This window comes from Gekko japonicus, unplaced genomic scaffold (assembly GCF_001447785.1).
Source record: "Gekko japonicus isolate JY-2015 unplaced genomic scaffold, Gekko_japonicus_V1.1 scaffold3682, whole genome shotgun sequence".
NCBI classification, from domain to species: domain Eukaryota; kingdom Metazoa; phylum Chordata; class Lepidosauria; order Squamata; family Gekkonidae; genus Gekko; species Gekko japonicus.
In genome coordinates, this window is record NW_015176559.1 from 13839 (window position 1) to 38472 (window position 24634).

At 46.3% G+C, this 24634-nt stretch overlaps 1 protein-coding gene across 1 annotated transcript; it reads right to left on the bottom strand.

Annotated features, from left to right (window-relative positions):
• Positions 1–97: 97 nt before the first annotated feature.
• On the bottom strand, positions 98–23989 carry ARRDC4 (arrestin domain containing 4). The gene is made up of 8 exons (XM_015427480.1): positions 23966–23989; positions 22395–22540; positions 19930–20077; positions 11186–11288; positions 9540–9796; positions 8172–8334; positions 4560–4714; positions 98–1879 (listed from the first exon to the last, which is right to left on the bottom strand). Exons 1-8 carry the CDS (start codon positions 23987–23989, stop codon positions 1823–1825), a joined length of 1053 nt encoding a protein of 350 aa, XP_015282966.1. The 3' UTR covers positions 98–1822.
• Between the last annotated feature and the right edge of the window lie 645 nt (positions 23990–24634).

Genomic DNA, 24634 nt, shown 5'->3' on the forward strand with positions numbered 1-24634 from the left:
GGGTAATACTTGGATGGGGAGATCACCAAGGAAGTCCAGGGTCGCTATGCAGAAGCAGGCAATGCCAAACCGCCTCTGAACATTTCTTGCCTTGAAAACTCCATGAGGCCACCATAAATCAGCCATGATGGCAAAACAAACAAAACAAACCTGATTCATATCCGTGCCCCAAATTTATAGGGCTAATTGGAAACATATATATATATATGTGTGTGTGTGTGTGCGCGCGCACTTATACAAAGCATAGATGGCAGTTGCCATCTTAGGAGAAACATTCTTTTTATCTCCCAGAAGGGTGGGGACAAGGACTGTGTGAAGTGTGTGCGTGCCCAGTGTAAGCAAAGGACGCTTTGCCAATCTCAGATCAACACCACCCCCCCCGCATACTTCTATGCAGGTTCAAGCTCATACAATTACAGTGCAACCCTAGGCAGAATTAACGTTTGTCTTGGGGTTAGACTGGGAGTTAACTGTTGCACTATCAACTCAGATTTCTCAAACCTGCGAAACTGCTTGAAAAGAAGTTGTGTTACAGCATTTTTCTGAGATGAATGAAGCACCCCCAAGTTGCCATGCCTTTGCCTTTAGCAGCAAAGTCCAGCCATGTTAATGGAGGAACAAAAATAAAGTGTATTGCACCAAAATAAGACTTTGCTCACTTCTGAAAAGAAGAGATGGCAAATGCCCTGATAAATCAGACTGCTCCAGAGAGCACAACAGTCTTTTGCCTTTATAGAGAAGTCTCCCTGACAAATTATGATTCATCAAAGTATATTCTCTCCACCCAAGCCCCAGATCTTTAAATGCAAGCCTGCAGCCAAGCTGGGTATATTTACAATTCTTCCCTTTACCTTTTGTATTGATTACTCTGAGGAACTGAACAGAGACAAATCCAAGTCTGGAGAATTATATTTCTTGGTTTCCAATTCCATTTCTAAAGAGAGGTAGGCTTTTAAAAAGGCTTTTAGACACAGATCCATTGCTGGCAACAAGAGATCAATAAACACACTCTTCCCAAGTGCTAAGCGCTCTGGCCAAGTTCAACCAAGCAGATACTGGACTAAGCACTTTTAGTGGCAGTGGATCAAAATCGTGTCAAGTGCAAGGTGGAACGTTTGCCTGCCCTGCTGAATCAAGTCCCATAGCTGAAGATGTATGTGTGTGTGTGTGAAAATGCCTGCAAAGTAGTAGAAAAAATAATCCAATTCCCTTTTTGGGGAAAAAGTGCACAGCATCTGCAAAAAAACCAGCTTTATCACAGAAGCGAACGTTCAGGCATTTGTATGTAAAAAGCTTGTGCCTTCATAATGTTATGTGGAATATCTACAGTCCCTCAAAATCAGTGTGAATTTAAGTAGTACCACTTGATGGATGCTGGATGGTCAAAGTTTGTGTGGGGTTTTTTTTGAAAAAACAAAACCAAAAGCTTATCTTTGATGCTGAATTAAGTCAGAAATCCAAGAGGTCGCTCCTTAGCTTCTTTGGTGTATTGTTTGCACCACTGTATAGACCTTCTTTCTTCTCAGGCCTGTTCAGATTATCACAGGTAGTGATGACGTCCATGTTATCTAGCAATCTGACCACAGTTGCTTCTCCTAACAACTAGTCCACAACGTTCTCATTCATCTCTTCTCTCCTGGAAAAGAGGCACGATGCATTCTGACTTAAAAGAGTTCAGTGTCCTTGACTCCTGCCTGTTTCTAAGAATGAAAATGGGTTTTTAAAATAATTTGAAAAAGTTGTGCTACAAGCAGAGGCAGTAGGGAAAAAAAAAATTAAGACATTCCCCCTGAATTAAGATGCCACTTTCCTCAAATTCTCATTAAATCACGAATGAAACTGGTTGTCGGTCTTCTACTTCTACAGGATGTGGGTCCACCTGCAGAGAACAGAAAAAAACCCAACAACTTAGTACGGCAGATATTGACGTAACTGTGGTGCTAGAGTAGATTTATGTCTCTCTGTGTTTGTATGTATATGCATGTTTGTGTGTGTTGGGGTGCCAAGTACCATAAGCAGGAGGGAGGCCCAGCTGACATGCAGCAATATTCCACGTGACCCAGAAATGACCCCATCATGCTGGGGCAATGGTCTGGGTATAGGCAAAACCTCTATGGTAAATTTGGCTTCTACCATAGAGTCTTTGCCCAAATACCTCTATGGTAAATTTGGCTTCTACCATAGAGTCTTTGCCCAAATACCTCTATGGTAAATTTGGCTTCTACCATAGAGTCTTTGCCCAAATACCCGTGATGTCACTTCTGGGCCACATGGGCAGTGACAGACATGTTAGCTGGATCTCCCCCCTTTCAGGGTAAGTTCCCCTGGCTGGCTAGATAATTGGTGGGTGGTGGTGGGGCCTGGCAGTGGGGGACCCCTGCTTCCACCAGCGGGGGTTCTGGCAACCCTGGGGTGTGTGTATAATATATATGTACTAGGAATAAGGCCCGTTGTGGAAATAAATACAACAAGCTGCAGAAAGAGGCTCTGGGAGAGTGCCAAGGCCTTGGGCACTCAACGTCAATGTGCTGTGGCGACCTCAGCAGGGTATAATGACACAGAGTCCACCGTTTTTTCCAGAGGAACTGATCTCTGCTACCTGAAGAGCAGTTGTAATTTTCAGTGATCTCCAGCCCTCACGTGGAGATTGGTGACAACTGTTACCCAGGAGGAAATGGCTGGTTTGGAGGGTGGAGTCTATGGCATTGTACCTGTCTGAGGTCCCACCCCTCCTCAAACCTCACCCTCTCCAGGTTCCATCCCTTAAATCTCCAGGAATTTCCCACCTGGAGTTGGCAACTCTCTCTCCTTCACGGCCAATCATCAACCTACCTTTATTTCCCCCTCTCTCTTCAGCTTTCCATCCCCCCCACACACACACCTGCAGCCTCTTCTGTGCTCTGAAGCCCTGACTGCCACAGAGTCCACCATTTTATCCAGGGGAACTGATCTCTGCCATCTGGAGAGCAGTTGTAATTCTGAGTGATCTCCAGCACTCACCTGGAGATTGGCAACAATGGATTCCCAGGAGGGAAAGTAGTCTTTCTCTGCAATGGGGACCAAAGCAGCTTACATCATTCTCCTCTCCCCCATTTGACTTGCACAACAACCCTGTGAGGTAGGTTAGGCTGAAAGTCTGTGACTGGTCCAAAATCACCCACTCAGCTTCTACAGCAAGAACCTGGATTTAGCAGACCCTGCTCTGAAGCACTGACTGCTACGCCTAGGGCAGCCAATCTCCAGGTGGAGCCCAAAGATCACCAGGTATCACAACTGAACTCCAGACAACAGATCTCTCCCCCCCAGAGAAAATAACTGCTTTGGAAGGTGGGCTGTATGGCATTCTGTTCAGCTGAGGCCTCTCCCCTCCCCAAACCCTGGCTTCCATAGACTCTACCAGAAAATCTCCAGGAATCTCCCTACCTGGAGATGGCAACTCTACTCAGGACTGGCCCCAATGAGTTTCTCACAAAGGCCTGCAAAGGGTTTCCTTCCTTTGTCTGAACCAAGCTCGGTTGCCTCCCACCCTCGTCCTGTGGGTGTATCTCACTCCTTAAGTTCGCTGCCACCACTCACAGAATCGTCACTGCCTTTTTAGGGGGACAGTGAGACCCCTCTGGCCAAATCTCCCTATTTGGAGATGGAATCCCCAATCTTTGGGGGAATCCCTGGAAAGTTGGCAACCCAAGGGTCTGGCCTTTCCTTGCTTCCCTGGGCTACCCCCTCCCTTTGGTATTGTGCAGAGCAAGGGAGACTATGTGGTCAGAGCACAACACAGATTATTACCCATAATAAAAGAATTTATTTAACTATTTACACAGTTAAATAAATTTATTTATTAACTATTTAACTCCATAACTATTAACTAGTTATGGAGCACACACACACTGTAGGAGTAAGCACAGACTATGAACCAACAGGAGTTAAATGCAACCATCTTTTCCTACACACAATACTCTCTACCTCTGGAGGTTGTGGGCAGGGAAACTTCCATTCATTCCCCAGTCCAGTCAACTGTGGAGTGGCTGAATTTCTGCTGCCTCCCAGGGATGAAGACTGCCTTGGGACAGTCCCTGTTTTCCCAAACTTTTTGGCCTTGGGGTAGCTGGGAAGTGTAGGCCAGCAGATGAGGAAGCCCCGTTCAACCCAGTGAGTTGCAGGCCCCCCTCTGGAACTACAGCTCAATTAAACCTTATGAAGGAACATTTTAAAGAAAGAACCACAACCATCTTACAAACACAGGTAACTGCCATTTCGTGATACCTACCAACAGTCACTGAGGGAACAGTTAGTCCCACACGGGAGGCAAGCAGAAGCGTCTTCTTCAAGAGAGAAAGCCGTTTGCCAGTAATTCTGACAGGGCACAGTGGCTGAAGGGGGAGTGGGCGGGGAAGAGGAGCAGACCCAGCACCTGGCCAATGGCGCGCAAGTACTCTTGAGTGGCGGCTGACAGGCCAGTGGCTGAGGGAGTGCATGGAATGCTGCCACTCCAAAACAGAATTATTATATATAGAGATGCGCATGTGTGAAACTGGAGGCAATCAAACATTTGAATTTACCTCTGAATATAGAGGAGGGGGCTGAAACCGAAACTCCTGTATGTAGGCAAACACTGGACAACACAGCTGTTCTTCACAGTCCATTGGCTGAGGGTAAGCAGGGACATGCCTTGAGAACTCTTCCTCTGATACAACATCAGCGTAATTGGGTGGTGCTACAAAGGGTAAAAGGAGACAAGCACACCAGCTAAGCTACTTGACTAACTACCTTCTTTGTTCTCTCCCATCGCCCAAGTTATTTATCCATTTATTTATTTATTCGATTCATATCCCGCCCTTCCCGCGAACGGGCTCAGGGCAGCTTACAGCAATGAGCAGAATACATTTATAAAATAATGCAATCAGATAGTACAATAAAGCCACATATAAAACATTTAAAACGGGCAGTGCAGTACATTCGATTCCAGTTTCTACAGCCGAGAGACAAATGGGCCAACGCCAAGCCAGAATGATGTTATGCAGCAGCAACAGAGAGGCCGGCTGGGGTAGATGCCCACTGCCTCAGCCAAAGGCCTGGCAGAACTGTACAGGTCTCACAGGTTATAACCGCAGGAAGTGTTAATCTCTGGATTTCAGATCTTAACATAAAATAATGGTGCATATAAGCAGCACTGGAATCTATAACTTAACACATTACACGTTACCGAAATATACTACGTTGGGGTTCCATTCCCTCCCCACCTGCCAAAGAGGTTTCAATAGATATGACAAGTGGAGACCCGCAACAAAATGTTGCCTACTGTGTTCTAGTTGGGTCTCCACTTGTTCTCTTCCCCCCCCCCGGCTCCGAGCCCCACAGCCCGGAGAGGGAGCCCGCCCCGCTCCTCAAGAGCGCTGTCCAGCCGGCCCTCCTCGCGGGGGGGAGGCAGAGGAAGCAGCAGGAGGAGGTAAGTACCCCCCATCCCGCTGGTTCCCCATGTCCTCCACCCCCCCTTGCCTTTCCCCCCCCCAAGCGGCGGCGGTGGTGGCGGCGGCAGCTTTTTTCCCCCTCCCCTGGCTTCTCGCTGCTCTGGCCCCCCCTCCTGGCTCGCCGCTCGCCGCTCGCCGCTTCCCTTCCAAGCGGTGGCGGCGGTGACCTCGGTCACAGAGCATTCGTGCGCATGCGCACAGAACGCTCTGGCACTTTTGGGGGGATTTAAACATCCCCCCGAAATTTTTGTCACCATATAGGATTTTTGTGCACACGTGGGGACTGCCCCACGTGTGCACAAACCTCTCCCTCCCCCCCAAGTGCCCCCGATGTCTGGATTTAAGGATCCGCACAGAGGGGGCCAGTTCACTATTAGATACATAGATATTCATTCTCATGGCCTCATGAGGTAGGTTTGACTATAAGGTAACACCTGGCCTGTGCGTACTAGCAGACACACTAGCAGCCTTCTTTATGTTATCCCCCCCCCCCTTCTCTCCCCCAGGAATCCAAACCTGTGTATATTCTTCTCCTCTCCTCCATTTTATCCTCACAACAACTCTGCGGGGTAGGTTAGGTTCAGTGAGTGTAATGACTGGCCTAAAGTCCCCCCCCCCCATTGCCTTCCACAGCATAGTGGGGATTTCATCCCAGGTCTCCCACATATCTTAGCCTGACAATCTAAACACCACACCACATTGGGCACACTTGCCCAGTGGCGGTTTCCTCCCAGTTCTCCCCAGTCTGAAACCAAAGCTCCAACCATTGCGTCACGCTGGCCTCGTGAGGGATTGCTGAGTCCCCCGGCCCCTTAAAGATCAACAAAACGAGGGAGAACCTTGTGGATCAGTTGGCAGAAGAAGCAACTGTGGTCAAATTATTGAATAAACCTGTCACATGCCTGAGAAGAAAGAAGGGCTACAAATTGGTACAGACAGTACACCAAAGAAATCTAAAGCAGTGATCTCTGAATTTCTGACTTAATTGAGCACTAAAAGAATAGGACCCAGCAATTTAAATAGCAAAGACAGATGTTATTTTGCATTACCCTGAAGGGAACTGTTTATCTTGAGAGCTTGAAGTAGCCACTTTTGAATACTTGCACATATTGATGAAAATTATGTATTGAAGATAGACTTCTACAAACTGACGTTTGATAAAGACGAAAAGTCGAAACGGACAGTCAAGCCTGAGAAGGTTCGTCCTGCCTGCATTAATTGAGCACTAAAACAAGCTTTTCGCTTTTTCTTTCTTTTTTTTAAATGCCAACCTTGACCATCAGACATCCATCAAGGGAGCTTTGACTTACCAAAGTTGATAATCGTGGGAAATCTTGTTGGTCTTTAAAGTGCTACTGGACAACAATTTTGTTCCACTACTACTACACACTAACTTGGCTCCCCCCCCATGTACATGCAAAATCTTACTAGCTCCCGACCAGTGTTCCCTCTAAGCTGAGTTAGTGTGAGCCAGCTCACAGGTTTTTAGCCTCCGGCTCACACATTTTTGTCTTTGTTCAGGGAGGATGGGTCCAGAGCAAACTAATTTACGCAGTAGCCATATTGCTCATGCACAACTTTAATGCCAGTAGCTTATAAAGTAGAATTTTTGCTCACAAGACTCCACAGCTTAGAGGGAACATTGCTCCCGACAGCATTGGGCTTTCGTGCTCGCCAGACTGAATATTTTTCCATCAGCTGTTCTCTCAAGTAGATATCACAACATCCCCCTTTGAGAACATGTTATGTAAATATTGTTCACTGGAACCTGATTCAGATACTCATGTTCTACTTCACTGTCCTATGTCTTGTAAGATTTGTCAGCAATATCTTGATCCTGTCATTTCTAACCTTTCTGGTTCTCCAGAAAGAATTACCCGGTATTTACTTGCTGATAAATCCTCTTGACTGATGGAATTAGTGGCCGACTACTTGGCTATAGTATTGCACAAGGGTTATCCTTTTCTAGGTATAGCCAATGACTAACTGTCTGATTTTGCTTTTAGGCACTGTTTTCTTGCTATTACTATAATTATTCTTTTAGATTGTACTTTTTATCTGATTTTATCTATCTTAAGACTTTGTTTGTATCTCATTCTAATTTACGCCATATGTCATTAAAGGTTTTGAATTTGAAATTGGCTCCCCATAAGAATAAAAAAAAAAACATGGGCCGGATATCGCGGGGGGGAGGCGTGGCTGTTTGCCCCGGAGCGAACTACCGCACGGGCAGCCGGATCAAACGTCCCGCCCGACGTCCCGTGGTTGGGGGGAGGTGCCGATCATACCTCACTCCTGCGGCGCGGCAAAGAAGCAGCGCCGTGGGGGTTGTGTTGTTTTTTAAACCCAAGTGTTTGCATGTGCCGTTGGGTGCTTGTGCGCACTTGTGGAGACTTGACAAAAAAAACACTTTTAGCGAGGGGACATGGGCGGGCGCCGGAACTACCACCGGAAACGTGATCTGACGCCCGCCCTTGCCCCACGGTTTCCAGAAACCAGTACCTCGGGGGTACTAGTTTTTTACCCCGCATCTTCGGAGTGAAGCCTCGGGTGAGCCACGGGAGCTCTACGCTTCCCAGATGTGGCGGTGAGATTGCGCCCGGAAAATCCGTCTCTCTGGCGTGCCTAATGCTCCGTGTGACCGGGGCCTTGGGGTGACAGGAATAAGCCAGATCAGTTAAAACTCCAGACCCACGTACACACCTTCTGGATGTTCAGGCATACTCAGTGCCAGCCAGCTCATGTCCATTCTGAACTGGCTGGCGAGGCTGGAGTTTCTGCTGGAAAATGCCGTGCATGGAATTGTGCCAATCACCAGTGGCAGCTCAAGCATCAATTTCTTAGCACCAGGAATATGAATGTACACCTGTGGCAGGAGAGAAGAGATTGCTCAGGAAGCACAAAGGAAGTGGAGACAAGCTTGCTGGAAAACATTCCATTCCATTAAGGGGCCCCACAAGTCACCCAATTCTGGACAGAAGCATGAGTATCTGGACTTGCAATAAGACAGGGGTTCCCAAAATCAGGGCCCAGAAATGGGCCACCATGACTCTCTTTCCAGTGGGTTGCGAGGCTGGGATGGAGGAGGAGTACAAAAAGGATGAGCTGGAAGAAATGGTTCTGGGAGAACCAATGTCAAGTTTGGGTTTGCCTTTGAACAACAAGTACAACCTGTTGCTCAGCGACATAACTTATTTACAAAGTATGGCAAATCAAATATTAACTTGTTGAGAGTGTAGACCAATGTAAAACTCCTGCATCTATACTGGGGAGTGGGAAAGCAGCGTGAAGTTACTTTGCAAGTAGTCACAGGATGTACTGCAAGTTTAGAAGTAGATCTTTGAGAACTGTCACAGTAAGATTATTCCTCCCCACACCCATTCCTGAAGTCCCCTAGACCATTTCCGAAGAATCTGACTACAACACTCTTCTATTTCCTTCCACTATTACCCTCTTGTTTTTGTACAACCAATTTTCCTATTTCAAACTGACCTTGATACCACCTGTACTGGGCAGCAGTGTTCCCTCTAAACTGAGTTAGTGTGAGCTAGCTCACAGTTTTTAAGCCTCCAGCTCACACATTTTTATCTTGGCTCAGGAAGGATGGCTCCAGAGCAAACTAATTTATGCAGTAGCCAAATTGCTCGCTCACAACTTTAATGCTAGTAGCTCATGAAGTAGAATTTTTGCTCACAAGACTCCACAGCTTAGAGGGAACATTGCGTGGGCAGGATTCTTTTTCTCCATTTAGACTCTAGCCAAACATCTCAGTATCGGCATTACAATTATTATTCACAGCTAAAAGTGACTACACTCTCTATACTTCTTGGTTTCCAGAACTAAGGATGGGAACACCGGATAGAACCAGGCCCATCGACTGTTAGGAGACGTTCCTCTTCAAATCCAGCTGCACAATCTCAGGCTCTGAACATTTCCATGAACAGACAATGCCACAAAAAGATCTGATAAAAAGACAAACAGACCTGCGGGCATTTTTATTTGGTTGTACCACTGGGTTCACAACAATATATATATATATATATTTGAGTTAAGGTGAAAATCCATACTCACAGCTAAGGAATATTCAACTCTGATAATACAGCAGTCGAGGATAGAAGGGGTGACAGGTGGAATCTTCAGTGTTTTCCCATTCCAGGTATCTGTGCTCCCGGAGGCAACATGATTTCCTCGCACATTGGCAACCATCTGACGGAAAGTCTTTGTTTTGCCGCTCGCCAGGTAAGTCTGTGTTTGGAAAATGGCAGCTTTTGGAACAATTAAGCGGGAGGAACAGTTCTCAATCTCGGCATAGATTGGTATTGCTTCACCTAGAAGGGGGGGGGAAAAGCCCCAGAATGTATAAGTTTATTGAATCAGACACACTATATTGTCCTTTGCGACCATCAGAGAACTTTGTCCAAAGCACAATTTAAAATGTTTATGGCTCCACTTGGCTAATTGGACCTGTTGGCTAATTGCATCTGTTAAGCCACCCCAGACATCTTACTGGAATTCTTAGCTCCACATACTTTAGTACATAGGCAGTATGTGTGATACAGCTGGAAATCGGCATTGAGGAAGCTGAGGGGGAGTGACTAAGAAGAGAGCTGTGACCCGGGAGGTCACCAATTCAAGCCTCATCTTGGTTACTAAAGGTTTGCCGCCCCCCCCCCCCCAACTCAGTCTGCACTATGGGAGACACAAATACTTGCCTACCTTACAGGATTACCGTGTAAGGATTATACTGAAATAAAGTGAAGCACTTGAACAACTGAGAGCGCTACTTAATTACTATAAGGATAATGTTCAAACACTCCACGCCTCTTTTTAATTCCAGGGCCCAGTAGTAGACCTGAAGCCTCATCTCTACAGCTAATGTTTTCAGGTAGCATGTGTTTCCCAGGCTCTTTCCACTTTGGGCTCTGGAGGAGAATCACAGAATAACAGAGTTGGAAGGGACCATACGGGACTTCTAGTCCAACCCCCTGCTCAATGCAGGATCAGCCTAGAGCATCCCTGACAAGTGTTTCTCCAGACGCTGCTTAAAGACTGCCAGTGAGGGGGAGCTCACCGCCTCCCTAGGCAGCGGATTCCACTGTTGCACAACTCTCACTGTCAAAAAGTTCTTCCTAATATCCAGCCGGTACCTTCCTGCCCTTAATTTAAACTCATGATCGCGAGTCCTATCCTTTGCTGCCGACAGGAACAGCTCCCTGCCTTTCTCTATATGACAGCCCTTCAAATACTTCAAGAGAGCAATTGTGTCCCCCCCCCCCCCATCTCCTCTTCTCCAGACTAAACATTCCCAAGTCCCTCGGCCTTCCCTTACAGGGCTGGGTCTCCACACCCCGATCATCCTCATCGCTCTCCTCTGCACCCGCTCCATTCTGTCCACATCCTACTGTAGAGTATTTAATACTTAGTTAGATGGTCTGACTCAGAGGAACCTGGCTTCATCCATTCAAAGTCTGCAGTATCGAAAGACAGTTTTAAAAAGTCAGCTCCCCATCTCTTCGGTAGGCGGGCTGTGAAACGGGGCAGCGGAGGGAGAAAAGAGCCAAGGGAGGATTTCTAGGAAAGAACCAGTGGAAGCCTTCGAGGACCCTCTCTTGCAACTCTTCCAATGCATTTCCCACGGTCTCAGCAAGCACACTGTGTTTGCCAATGTAACTTCTAGTTCCCTTCGGAACCTAACGAACGGAAGAGGACACACTTACCATTGCAGTATCCCTTCCTCTCGATTTTGGCACTCAGAGAGACCGGGCCAGAAGTGAAAAACCAGCAGCCGACCATCTTCTCCTGGTTTCGTATTACAGGGGTCTACAAAAAGACATGCACTGAAAATAAGGCTCCATAAACCAGCCATTTTCAGACCTGCAAGTAACAGCAAGCCACTGCCGGACAATATACCAGAACAAGAGTCCGACTGGCAACACTAGCCTTGATCCGCTGTGCACCCAATTTCACTAAATTTATTTAAAGTGTTTATACACAGCTCCCTAGACTAAATGCAGCCTACGTATACGTGACCACAGTTCTTTTTGTATAATAGAACAGCTACACCTTCAGAACAGTAGCAGCCCTCCAACGAAGCAAATTACAATGAGAGATTGCTGAACTTGAGTTCCTTCACAAGTTCGGAACAATGGACCCCCCCCCCCCCGGGGCTGCTCTCTCGCTACAGATGCTAATTTTCTGCATTTCCCCTCTTCTCTAATGGAGCTGATTACAATATGCATTGTACCTCTGCATCCTGAGTTCCTTCTTTACAACACCCCTCCCGTCTACTGACTGGCATATAAACACTCGGAGATCTCCATTCTTACTCATATCTGACAAAGGGAGTCTTGACTCTTAAAGGTTATCCTCTGATAATCTTGTTGGTCTCTTAAGGTATAAGATAACCATCTTCAAGTCCTTGAAGGGCTGTCATATAGAGGATGGTGAAGGTCGGACCAGAACCAGCGGGTTGAAATTAAATCAGAATAGTTTTCGGCTAAACATTAGGAAGAACTTCCTGACAGAGTGGTTCCTCAGTGGAACGGGCTTTCTCGAGAGGTGGTGGGCTCTCCTTCTTCGGGGGTTTTCAAACAGAGGCTTGGTGGCCATCTAACAGCAATCCTGATTCTGTGAACTTAGGCAGTTCATGAGAAGGAGGGCAGGGAAGGGTTGCCTCAGTGCTTAGTTCTTGTGGCCCTTTCTTTACACGCCCAGGGAAATGCTGATCCACCACTTTGGGGTCAGGCAGCAATTTCCCCCCAGGCCAGTTTGCCCAGGGAACCTGGAGATTTTTTGCCATCTTCTGGACATGGAAGCAGGGGGGGTCACTCTGTGTGTGTGTGTGGAATAGTTGTGAATTCCCTGCATTGTGTAGGGGGTTGAACTAGATGACCCTGGAGGTCCCTTCCAACTCAATGATTCTAAGTAAGGACTGTAACTCTTCTACCACAGACTACCATGGCCACCCTCTGAACTGACCTTCAGAACAGCTGCTGGCAACAAGCCCTGCTAGATAAGACTGATAAAGGTCCATCTAGTCCAGCATCTTTTCCCCACAGTAGACAACCAGATACCACAAGCATCCCCTTATTGCAGCTCCCGTTCAGAGGTCATCCGCCTCTGAACGTGGAGGCCCCATTTAGCCATTAACGGACTTCCTCTTTTATAAATGTGCCTCATTAATTAACTTTTCAAGTCATCACTACATCCTATGTCAATGAATTACATAAGTTAATTACATGTTATGTGAAGAAGTACTTTAATTGGTCTGTCCCGAATCTACTGCCCATCGCACTCTTGTATTCTATTACTTTGGAAGAAGGTCTTTCGATCCACTCCTTCAAGCCATGCATAATTTTATATGTCTGTCCTGTTCCTCCTTAGTTGTCTTTAAACAGAAAGGCTCAGATGTTTGATGATTGCAGAGGGGTAGCCGCGTTTCTCTCTTGTAGCAAAATAACACAAAAGTCCAGTGGCATGCTTCAAGAAGAGAGAAGAGGATGAAGAGATTGGATTTATACCCTGCCCTTCACTTGGGAGTCTCAGAGCAGTTTACACTCTCCTTCCCTTTCTCTCCCCACAACAGACACTCTGGTGGGGCTGAGAGAGCTCTTTCGAGAACTGGTCTTGAGAAAACAGCTCTGAGAGAATTGTGACTGACCCAAGGTCATCCAGCAGCTGCATGTGGATTAGTGCGGAATCAAACCCAGTTCTCCCAGATTAGAGCCCGCACTCCTAGAGTCCCAGATTAGAGTCCACGCTCCTAACCACTACACCAAACTGGCTACACCAAAAGACTAACCATACCCTCAGAGGAAGATGCTTCAAGCCTTTGACCATTTCAGTTGCCTTTTTCTGAGCTCGTCCCCCCCCCCTATCATTTTTGAGACCAAGTGATCAGAGCTCCACAAGGTATTCCAGATGCAACCTCAAAACAGATCCATATACAAAAGCATTACTGCTCCTGGCAGGTTTATTTTCTATCCTTTCTCCCCTAATCTCTAGCTTAACACTGGATTTTCCCCTAGGGCTGCTGCACAGAAGCGTGGTTTTAGTTTAATTATCCACCACAATCTCTTTCCCGGGGAGTCACTGCTAGTTCAGACGCCTGTTCCTGTGCAGATTTTTGCCCAATGTGAGTCACTTCCTTATTGTCCCCTGCTGGGGTTACGTGACATCCCAAGTCAACAACTGAAACCTATCAGATGTTCACAGCAATTATTACAATTATATGGTCCAGACGCACAAAGTAAAAAGGAACTGCAGATTACCTGCACTCTCTGTTCTTGCTTTTATCCTAAGCATTTGCTAGAGCACCATTTAAGACAATAGGGATTAACAGATTCTTCTCTTAGCAGCTGATAGGCTGGAAGCAACAACTGCTATGCCAGATAAGATATCCATTGCCCTTCCCTTCCGTTTGCTAAAAGGGACCCAGATTCTTCCATCTTTATCAACATGAAAGAGCCTCAGCTGACAACGGAGGCTACATGCTAAAAGGAAAGCCAAAATGTTTCCTTTAGGAATCCACTGCGAGCATGAGCAAGACAAAAAAGCAAGGCACACGTAAATCGGTCAGCCTCTCCAGTTCCATGAAATGTCCACCTTAGACTGAGCTGCAACCCCAGACAGCCTTACGGAATCAATCATTATTTACGGATTATCTATTTACTTAATTTGTATCCCACCCAATGCTCCCTCTAAGCCAGGGGTGTCGAACTCATTTGTTATGAGGGCCGGATCTGACATAAATGAGAACTTGTTGGGCCGGGCCACGTGTGTCATAAAATGTAATGCCAGGTAGCGGAGATATAAACTTTATAAAGGACACAAACACAAAGATTCTTTTTACTTAAAATAAAAACATGCTTAAAACATTAGCTCTGTAAGCCGCAAACCTACTCTGTAAGCTGCAAACCTATTGACATTCATCACAGAAATCTCATGCTCAGAGTTCTGAACCTAGGACCCAGGTTAAAACATGAAATGACTGAGTGATTAAGAGAGTCTGGCGAAGCAAGCTATGATGCAGCAGCAGAACTGGAAGCAGAAGATGGCTAGTTCCACTGCAGGCCTGATGGAAGCCCTCCGGGGGCCTGATCTGGCCCCCGGGCCGCATCTCTGACACCCCTGCTCTAAGCTGTGGAGTCTCGTGAGCAAAAATTCTACTTCGTGAGAGACTGGCATTAAAGTTGTGAGCGAGCCATTTGGCTACTGCGTAAATTAGTTTGCTCTGGAGCCATCCTTCCTGAGCTAAGACAAAAATGTGTGAGCTAGAGGCTAAAAAACTGCGAGCCAGCTCACACTAACTCAGCTTAGAGGGAACACTGATCCCACCCTTCTCCCCAATGGGGAACCAAATTGGCTTACATTGATCTCCTTCCCTCCATTTTATCCTCACAACGACCCAGGCAGGTAGGTTAGGTTGAGGGTGTGCAACTGGACCAAGGTCACCCATTCCCCCCCCCCCAGTTGTCTTTAAACAGAAAGGCTCAGATGTTTGAGAATTGCAGAGGGGTCGCCGCCGTGTTTGCCTCTTCCATGGTAGAATGGGGACTCAAACGTGGGTCTCCCAGATCCTAGTCTGACGCTCTAACCACTACACCATGCCGGCTCTCGGGTTCCTGAGATTAGGCTAGAAGACAATATGCCTTTTATCCAGTATTAAGACCAAGGAGGGTATTCTTTGAGAAAGCACCCTCAGTTGGACTTCTTTCCAAATGATTTTGAATAATGGTCATAAAGTCAATTGTGAGTTTAGCCCAGAAAACAAACCATAACAAGCACACATCTTGCCACCCTTTCACCTGACCAAAGCAATTATTCAGCTAGCAGATAAGGCACGCCTGACCAACCAGTTTGTCCAAAGCAATATTTCTAGGGCTAAGTTAACCACACTTAGGAGAACAAGGTCAGCTAATATCTTAATTACTATTGAAAAATATGACTGCTACTAGGGCTAGGATTCTTTTGAACTATGGTGCTGGAGAAGACTCTTGAGAGTCCCTTGGAATGCAAGAAGATAATAAGAACATAAGAGATGCCAATGTTGGATCAGGCCAAAGGCCCATCCAGTCAAACACTCTGTATCACACAGTGGCCAGAAATACCAGTGCCATCAGGAGGTCCACCAGTGGGGCCAGGACATTAGAAGCCCTCCCCCTGTTGTCCCCCCCCCCCCAAGCACCAAGAAGACAGAGCATCACTTGCCCCAGAGCCCCTATCTATACCTTGTGGTTAATAGCCACTGATGGACCAAATCAGTCCATCGTAAAAGAAATCAACCCTGACTGTTCCCTGGAAGGCCAGATAATGAAACTGAAGCTCAAATACTTTGGCCACCAAATGAGAAGGGAGCAGTGTTCCCTCTAAGCCGAGTTAGTGTGAGCTAGCTAACAGTTTTTTAGCCCCCGGCTCACACATTTTTGTCTCAGCTCAGGAAGGATGTCTCCAGAGCAAACTAATTTATGCAGTAGCCAAACTGCTTGCTCACCGCTTTAGTGCCAGGAGTTCACAAAGTAGAACCTTTGCTCACAAGACTCCTCAGCTTAGAGGGAGCATTGGAAGGGAGCACTCACTGGAGAAGACCCTGATGCTGGGAAAGATTGAAGGTCAAAGAAGACGGGGACGGCAAAGGATGAGATGGTTAGACAGTGTCACAGATGCAACGAACATGAAATTGAGCCAACTTCAGAGGACGGCGGAAGACAGGAGGGCCTGGTGGGATGTGGTCCATGGGGTCACAGAGTCGGACTCGACTGTGCGACTGAACAACAACAAAAGAGAGGCGGAATTTCAAATTTTAGTTTTTCACTGAGTTTACTTAAAGCTCTGTCATCAAGTGATTCAAGAAGATATCTTACAGAAGCTTGGGACTAGCCGGTGAAAAGGACCTAATGGATTGTCTTCTGGGTCCTTTCTCCTGTACCAGATTGGGAGACAGCATGTCAAAGAGTGAAACTGAAAATTAAGAAGGATTCTTAAAGGTGCCACTGGACTCAAACTTTGTTCTGTTGCTTCAGACCAACATAGCTACCCACCTCAAACTATAAAACAAAGCTTAGAGAAATTTAACAGAAAGGACCCAACAGGTAATTTAAGCCCGGCTCTCATCTCCTGCCAACCTAGCAGTTCGAAAGCGAGAAATTGCAAGTAGATAAATAGGTACCGCTTTGGTGGGAAGGTAACAGAATTCCGTGCGCCTTGGTGTTTAGTCATGCCGGCCACATGAGCACGGAAATGTATTTGGACAGTGCTGGCTCTTTGGCTTGGAAACGGAGATGAGCACCGCAACCCTAGAGTCGGATTCAACTGGCTTTCAAGCAAAGGAAACCTTTACCTTTTACTCATTTTAAGCCTCTACTTAGTCCTTCCTTCTCTATACATTTGTCTAGCCTATTTCAGACCTCCTACAGAAAGAGAACCTTCAGGTTTTCCCTAACTTTTTTTTTTGTTAAAACCCATACTCTTCCCGGTGATTTGCCATTTTCCGCATTGTGAACATCTGCGTTAAACACAGAGTTATTCTACTGGATAAAACAAATGGTTATAGCCGAATCAGCACATGTTCCTACTAAGCCACCCAGAAAAAACAGGTGAGCATTTCTATAATCATTAAGAGAACAGGGTCTGCATCCAAAAACAACTATAAAATCAGTTTCACATCCTCAAGGAAACTCCAAACTTGTGCTTCTTCAGCAGTCCCCTAGCAAGCCACAATTCAAATGAGAGCTTTAGAACCAGCTGGCAAAATGGGTGGGTGGTGGTGGTCTGCTGTCCAAAACCCAAATTCAGTGAGGACCTTCAAGTCTTTGGTCAAATCTGTGGAATCTTTCTGGATTGTAATGGCCCTTTTGATGCTTTGAAAAGGCATCATCGTGTGTTTGAGACATTACTCTGGCATTATTGCGGATTCATTCATTTGTATTCGGTCACACACTGAAGCCTGATGATGAACAAAAACAAATTAATGTCTGAGTGCTCACAGGTATTATTGGACATTACCATAGGCTTCTCACTCACATGCTACCTGGTCACCCTGGTCATTAGTAATTGTCCCAACTGGCAATTTAAGCTTCTCTGATCTGCAAAACATTGTCTAGCACTGAATAAAGAGAAGAAGAGAATCCACTGCATGTCCCAGTTCACTGTGGACTGAACACTAGTCAGCTTTTATGTCAGGCTAGGAGCCTCCTGCTATGTCTTGCAAATCAAGATTTTCTAAATTAAAATACAGTTTGTGGATTGCCTTCTTCCAGAGTGGGGCTTCTGGATTCGGAAGGTATTTGCTTAATCTCTTCAGGTCTCCCTTGTCCAGAGGCAGTGAGACAAGACAGGTGCAGAAGAACCCTAAATGGCTGCTGGCTTTTGCTAAAGAAGTGGCAAAACAGCATGGAAACTGCTTCTGTATGGGGCTTTTCTAAAGTCTAAGTAAAAGTAAAGCACTTTACTAATAGTCAGAGAAGATCTATTATTCCACACGTTCTTCGACTTGGAGCTCTAGCAGTAAAAACAAATTCTGGGCTCGGTTTTAGCAAATCCCGACTCAGACAAAGAAAGAGAAGAAATGTCGCTGCCTCCCTCCAAAGCCTGTACAGCTCTGATGTAGCTATTTTTGCTAATAACTGGCACTTAGGGTGAGAAACAGCAGCTACACATTAAAGATTCCTCCCACCTCATCCCCAAAGAGGCTTTTTAACATTCTTGTCTATATTGGTAAGCAGGTTGATGCATTTTTTTCTGGAGGCTAGAAAATTACCAGCAAGGCCCAAATGCACAACAGACCTAAATATTAAAGTCTGCCGATGATCTGACAAGGTTATAATCATTCGCACAGAAAGCAAGAAACTTTAATCTTTTACACAGGCCAAAGAGCCATTTAAGCTTTACTTCTGATGTTTAGAAAGAAAACAGAGGCAACTGCGACCAGGGGAAACATCACCGAATAATGAAAAATACAGCCTTGTTTCACCGAAATGATGATGAAAAGTTAAATGGTCCAAGTTTCTCCAAAGAAGCCTAATAAAAATACAATACAACCCCACCACCAGATTTAAGTATTCACCCTCAGGCACCATCCTGAGAATGCAAGGAAGGATCTAGTTCGTTGGTGGGACAAAGTACTGTCAAGTCGCAGCTGACTTGCAGTGGCCATTTAGGCTTTCTAAGGCAAGAGGTGAACAGAAGTGGGTTGCCATTGCCTGCCTCTGCACAATGATCCTGGACTTCCTTGGTTGCCTCCCATCTGAGAGCCAGTGTGGTGTGGCGGTTAGGAGCGCGGACTCTCATCTGGGAGAACCGGGTTCGATTCCCCACTCCTCCACTTGCAGCCTGCTGGTGCAACCTTAGGTCAGTCACAAGTTCTTTCAGAGCGGTACTTAAAGAGCCATTCTCGAGAGAGCTCTCTCAGCCCCACCTACCTCACAGGGTGTCTGTTGTGGGGGAGGGGAAGGGAAAGGAGACTGTAAGCTGCTCTGAGACTCTATGTGAAGGGTGGGGTGTAAATCCAATCCCTTCTTCTTCTACTAACCAGGGCCATTCCTGGTTAGCTTTCAAAATCTGATGAGATTAGTTTCCACCATATGTTTTTTCCCTGCAGCATTTATCCTGATCTAGTTCTCCACAGTACAGTATTTCCAATGACTAGATGTCCAATGTTTTAATGTAAGCAAGTATGCTGTAAGAAAATACAGCCAGTTTGAGAGCCAGTTTGGTGTAGTGGTTGGGTGCACAGACTCTGGGTTTGATTCCCCACTCCTCCACTTGCAGCCGCTGGGTGACCTTGGGCAAGCCATAGTTCTGATAAGAGCTGTCCTTGAAAAAGAGCCGTTTCTGTCAGAGCTCTCTCAGCCCCGTCTACCTCACAGGGTGTCTGTTGTGGGGAGGGGAAGGGAAAGGAGTTTGTAAGCCGCTCTGAGACTCCTCTGGGTAGTGAAGGGTGGGGTATAAATCCAACCTCTTCTTCTTCTTCTAACTGAAGGGGATCGGAAGCGAGTCCACCCATGTATACATGCACAATATTGGGAAACGGCACACAAAAATGAAAAGACGCAGACTGCCAGAGTGTAAATCATAGTCTGGGAATGATTAATAGCTCTCTCCATTTATTGTTTTATAGCTCACTACTACCAGGCTAGGGGGCTTGGGGTTCTTGTGAATTATAAATGTAGTTAGTCTGGTCAAAGTACGTTCTTCCCAGCTTCCACGAATGCCTATCAGAGCAATCCGGCTTCAACTTTTTGGCAGGAACAGCTGTGCTGGATAGGGATGCATATCAGTAGTATTAAAAAAAAAACCCCAAACCACCAGTCAGCATGTGCAATTCAGCAACCGAAGGCTATTTATAGAGAACGCTTAGGAGGGAGCTTACAGGCACTGAGAAGTCAGGAAAGCAAACAGACCAGACTAACAAACAGTTATGGCTGGGGGAGAATGGAAGAAGCGTAACCGGAGCGGCCCTTACCAGTAAAGCTGGTGAATTGACATCAATGTGGTTGATAACCTGGAACTCTCTCTTTACAGTCTGGCTGGGAGCCACGGGCCTTTCCAGGGTCGCTCTCACACAGTACTGGATGCTGCCGTACTTCCCCGTGAAAGAGGTTGCCAGGGGTCTGAACGCAAGTCAAAGGAAAATTCCTGTTTACAAGGGGTGGCGCATTTCCCAAGAGGCAAGACACAGAACCACACAGCTGTTTACCCGCCATCTTGCTACCCTGAGGGAAAATAATAACTACCTGGGTGCGTCTAGGCGGGGGTTAGGTCATGATGGACGGGACTTGTGACACACTGTATGCATTCCAGGTCTGTGAATGGCTTATGCAGAGCACTAGTTTGGCTTCCTCCGTGGCTCAGGTGTCATTGCAATAGTTGGTTGCCCTTGGTGAGTGTGAAGAAATGCATTTGGCACAAGGGTCGGGCAGAAGCTTCCACAGCTGAGGGAGTGCAGACGCTCTCCCTTCTTCGCGTTGTCTTGTCCTGTTATGCAGAAGGCCACATTTTCCTTCCATCAAGCCCTCCGTGAGAGAATAAACCCCGGTTCGGGGTTCTGAAAAGCTATAAACCAGGGGTGGCCGAACATGCTTAACATAAGAGCCACGTAGCATAAACGTCAGATGTTTGAGAGCCACGTGACAGGAACAAAGATTACAGACATGTTTTTATTGAATAATATGCAAATCTGCCTTTTATGAACATTAAATGAGACTGCCAAAAATAGATACAAAAGGGATAAAAATAGATATTGATAATGATATTTATTTGCCCAATGATATCTGTAGGCTGGGGGTTTAATTTAATGCATTTAAAGCTAAAGTTGCTTTCTTTCTCTGCTCCCCCCTTCCTCAAGCCTACCCAGGAAGGGGAACACTAAATGCCCTGCTGGGAGCCACACAATAGGAGCGAAAGAGCTATAAACTACGACGTCTGAATCAGCTAATGCTCGTATCTTTTATTTTATATCCAAATATGAAATTGGGCAAGCAGCTCACACTAACGGCTGCCTTCACCTGTCCTGCTGTTCTACCAGTTAGGACAACTCCTTGCTGGTGTGGGGGAGAAGACTGCAGCAGACAGCAAGAAGGCACCTTTTCCCCAAGGTTTCTCACCACGGGGTTAGAACATAAGAGACGCCAATGTTGGATCAGGCCAAAGGCCCATACAGTCCAACGCTCTGTGTCACACAGTGGCCAAAAATACCAAGTGCCGTCAGGAGGTCCACCAGTGGGGAAAGGACATTAGAAGCCCTCCCACTGTTGACCCCCCCAAGCACCAAGATGACAGAGCATCACTTGCCCCAGAGCCCCTATCTATATCTTGTGGCTAATAGCCACTGATGGACCTCTGCTCCATATGCTTATCTAATTCCCTTTTGAAGCCGTCCATGCTTGTAGCCGCCACCACTTCCTGTGGCAGTGAATTCCAAGTTGCTGTGCGCCATTCTGTATTTCTCTCCCCCCCCTCCCCCGGGATGTGGAGAATAGGAACCCTGCTTGTCACAGTCAATAAGAGCCAGGATAAGAGAGCTCCTAAACTTCAAATCCTTCCTCTCAGGAGCAACACTCCCTCTAAGCTGTGGAGTCTTGTGAACAAAAATTCTACTTTGTAAGCTACTGGCATTAAAGTTGTGAGCAAACGATTTGGCTGCTGCATAAATTAATTTGCTCGGGAGCCATCCTTCCTGAGCTAAGACAGAAATCTGTGAGCTGGAAGCTGAAAAACTGTGAGCTCAGCTCACACTAACTCATCTTAGAGGGAACACTGCTCCAGAGCTCTTCTCTAATGGTGAATAACAGACTTTTTCAGACTCTCAGTATGAAGCAAAATGATATTAGATATGAGTCAGAATTTGGATTTTGGGGAACTAAATATAATACATTCTGGTCATACCTGTCCATTGTTTTTAAAGAACATTTCCCATTACATTCTTTTAAAACTTTTTTTTAATAAGGAAGATTTGGTTGCATTATAATGAAATCACTTAGGAGGACGCTTTCATAGAAGGAACAAGATTGTAGTCTGTAGCCAGTGTTCCCTCTAAGCTGAGTTAGTGTGAGCTAGCTCAGTTTTTTAGCCTCCAGTTTACACATTTTTGTCTTAGCTCAGGAAGGAGGGCTCCAGAGCAAACTAATTGATGCAGCAGCCAAATCGCTCGCTCAGAACTTTAATGCCAGTAGCTCACAAAGTAGAATTTTTGCTCACGAGACTTCACAGCTTAGAGGGAGCATTGTTTGTAGTATATATTATCTTGTTTTTACTACCCTGTTTTCCAACTTCTGCGATTTTATTGCACAGCTTATGCTGTTTTCATTGCATTATTTTTAGATTTTGTAATCGGCCTTGAGTCACAGTCGGAGAGTGGAGTATAAACTGCATAAACCAAACACATGCAATTCAAACCAGAGTATCCCAAACTGTATGGGCTTCACTTACTGCTGGGGGAGTTGAAAGCTGAAAGGGAATTCATGTTTTCCAGCTTCTAACAGGATTAAGCCCTCCTCACCTGCAGGAGAAAGAAAACGGTCTTTTATTGAAGGAGCCCACACCACAACAGTGACAGAAGCAGAGACCGATACCACCTATTGCTTGTGGGTTCACACAGGCAGCAGTCTATAACCAATGGTTGCCACTAAATTAAAGGCAGCCAATGGCTGAAGACAAAATATAGTTTTAGGGAGCTGGAAGTGGTTTGGGATTCATGGACACCATGAGAATGGAAATTTGTTGACCTACAGTCCTCATTGTTCAAAGCAGATTTTTGAAAAAGACACGTCTCCTGCAAGCCTGCTTTCTTGAGGCCAAAGTGACAGGCTCACACTGTGAGCCATGAGCCCTCTTTCAAACCATCATGCCTCCCCAGTCCTTAAAAAGATGTCAATTTGACGCTTCAGATAACGAATGGATGAACCTGACAGGTCCACAACAGAAAGAGCAGGTGAGAAAAGACAACAATTAAAAAGATTAAAATATATTGGAAGTGGATTTAAGAACTGGTGCCTCGAACCATCGCCTATTGTGCTAGACAGGAATCGGCGACAGGAATTCTCCACCTACTTCCATCTTCCACAAATGCCAGAATAGTCCGACTGTGACCTGATGAATTCCTGCCACAGATCACTGCCCTGGCTATTTGCCATACCCATACAATGTCACAGGTTGCAAGGGCGCACTGGTCCAACATGCAGCCCTCTACATTCCAGGCTTTGCAAAGGAGGCCATAAGATTATGGTTAATTCACATGTAGTGGAAAGTGCCACCAAGGTCCAGCTGAGTTAACAGCAACTTGTAGGGTTTTCAAGGCACGAGAGGAAGAGATGTGGTTTTGCCATTGCCTGCCTCTGCGTAGCAACCATTGACCTCCATCCAAGCACTAACCAGGTCCAACCCTGCTTAGCTTCTGAGATCTCTGACGAGCAATGTTCCCTCTAAGCTGTGGAGTCTTGTGAGCAAAAATTCTACTTTGTGAGCTACTGGCATTAAAGTTGTGAGCGAGTGATTTGGCTGCTGCATAAATTAGTTTGCTCTGGAGCCTTCTTTCCTGAGCTAAGACAAAAACGTGTGAGCTGGAGGCTAAAAAACTGTGAGCTAGCTCACACTAACTCAGCTTAGAGGGAACACTGCTGACGAGTCTGAGCTAGCTTAGACCGTCCAGGTCAGAAGCGTTTAACGGAGCACTTCTTAGAAGAGTCCTCCCTCTCCCAAAGCAGGCAATGCTCTTGCTGCTTGAAGCCTGGCCTGATGTACTTGCTAGCGTACACCATACAAAGGTTTTATCACTTTCCGAAAAACAGTTCTTAAACCATGTGTGCATTTGCAGATAAAGTGGGGAAAAGACTAAGTTGAGATGCTATGTGCTGATAATGGCTGAGAAAACAGTCTGTCCTGAGATCCCTAGAAAGGAAAGGTTTGAAAAGCACCTCATGGCTGGTGAAGGGCAAACAGCTTCCCAGCTGCTACTATTCAACAGAATCTGGACTGCCGAAGCCATGGCATGGCAGCCCAACCTGTGGCTCCACCACGTGCCGCATGGCGTTCAGTACTATGGCTACAACTTACTGCCCAAAGAAGAGATTGGATTTATACCCCGACCTTCACTCAGAGTCTCAAGAGTGGCTTACAATTGCCTTGCCTTCCTCTCCCCACAACAGACACCCTGTGAGGTAGGTGCGGCTGAGACAGCTCTTTCGAGAACTGCTCTTGAGAGGACTGTGACTGACCCAAGGTCACCCAGCAGCTGATGTGGAGGAGGAGTGGGGAATCAAACCTGGTTCTCCAGATTAGAGGCCACCACTCTTAACCACCACACCAAACTGGCTCTAACCAATTTAGCTCGATCTACTTCTTAGAAACTTGCAGACAGCAATTTCCTTAACCACTGTAGCACCTCAAGGCAAAGGGTGCTGCCAATCCCGCTGATTTGCTTGGACTAGAAACTACTGGTATAGCCCTTGGGGGATCTTGCGCACTGAAACATCCATATGCTCAGCTCCGCATTTAGGGTACAGAACAGCAGTATTACACTTCCTGATCTAGAGTCTTAAATGTAGAAAGCTGTTAAGATATCACCAGTGTTTCCTCAACACCCCTCCTAAGAGCCAGGAACTAGCTGCTGAATTGCTAATGAGCAATTAAACTGTACGATCTGCACCACTTGTGCGCCCAACAGCAACTAA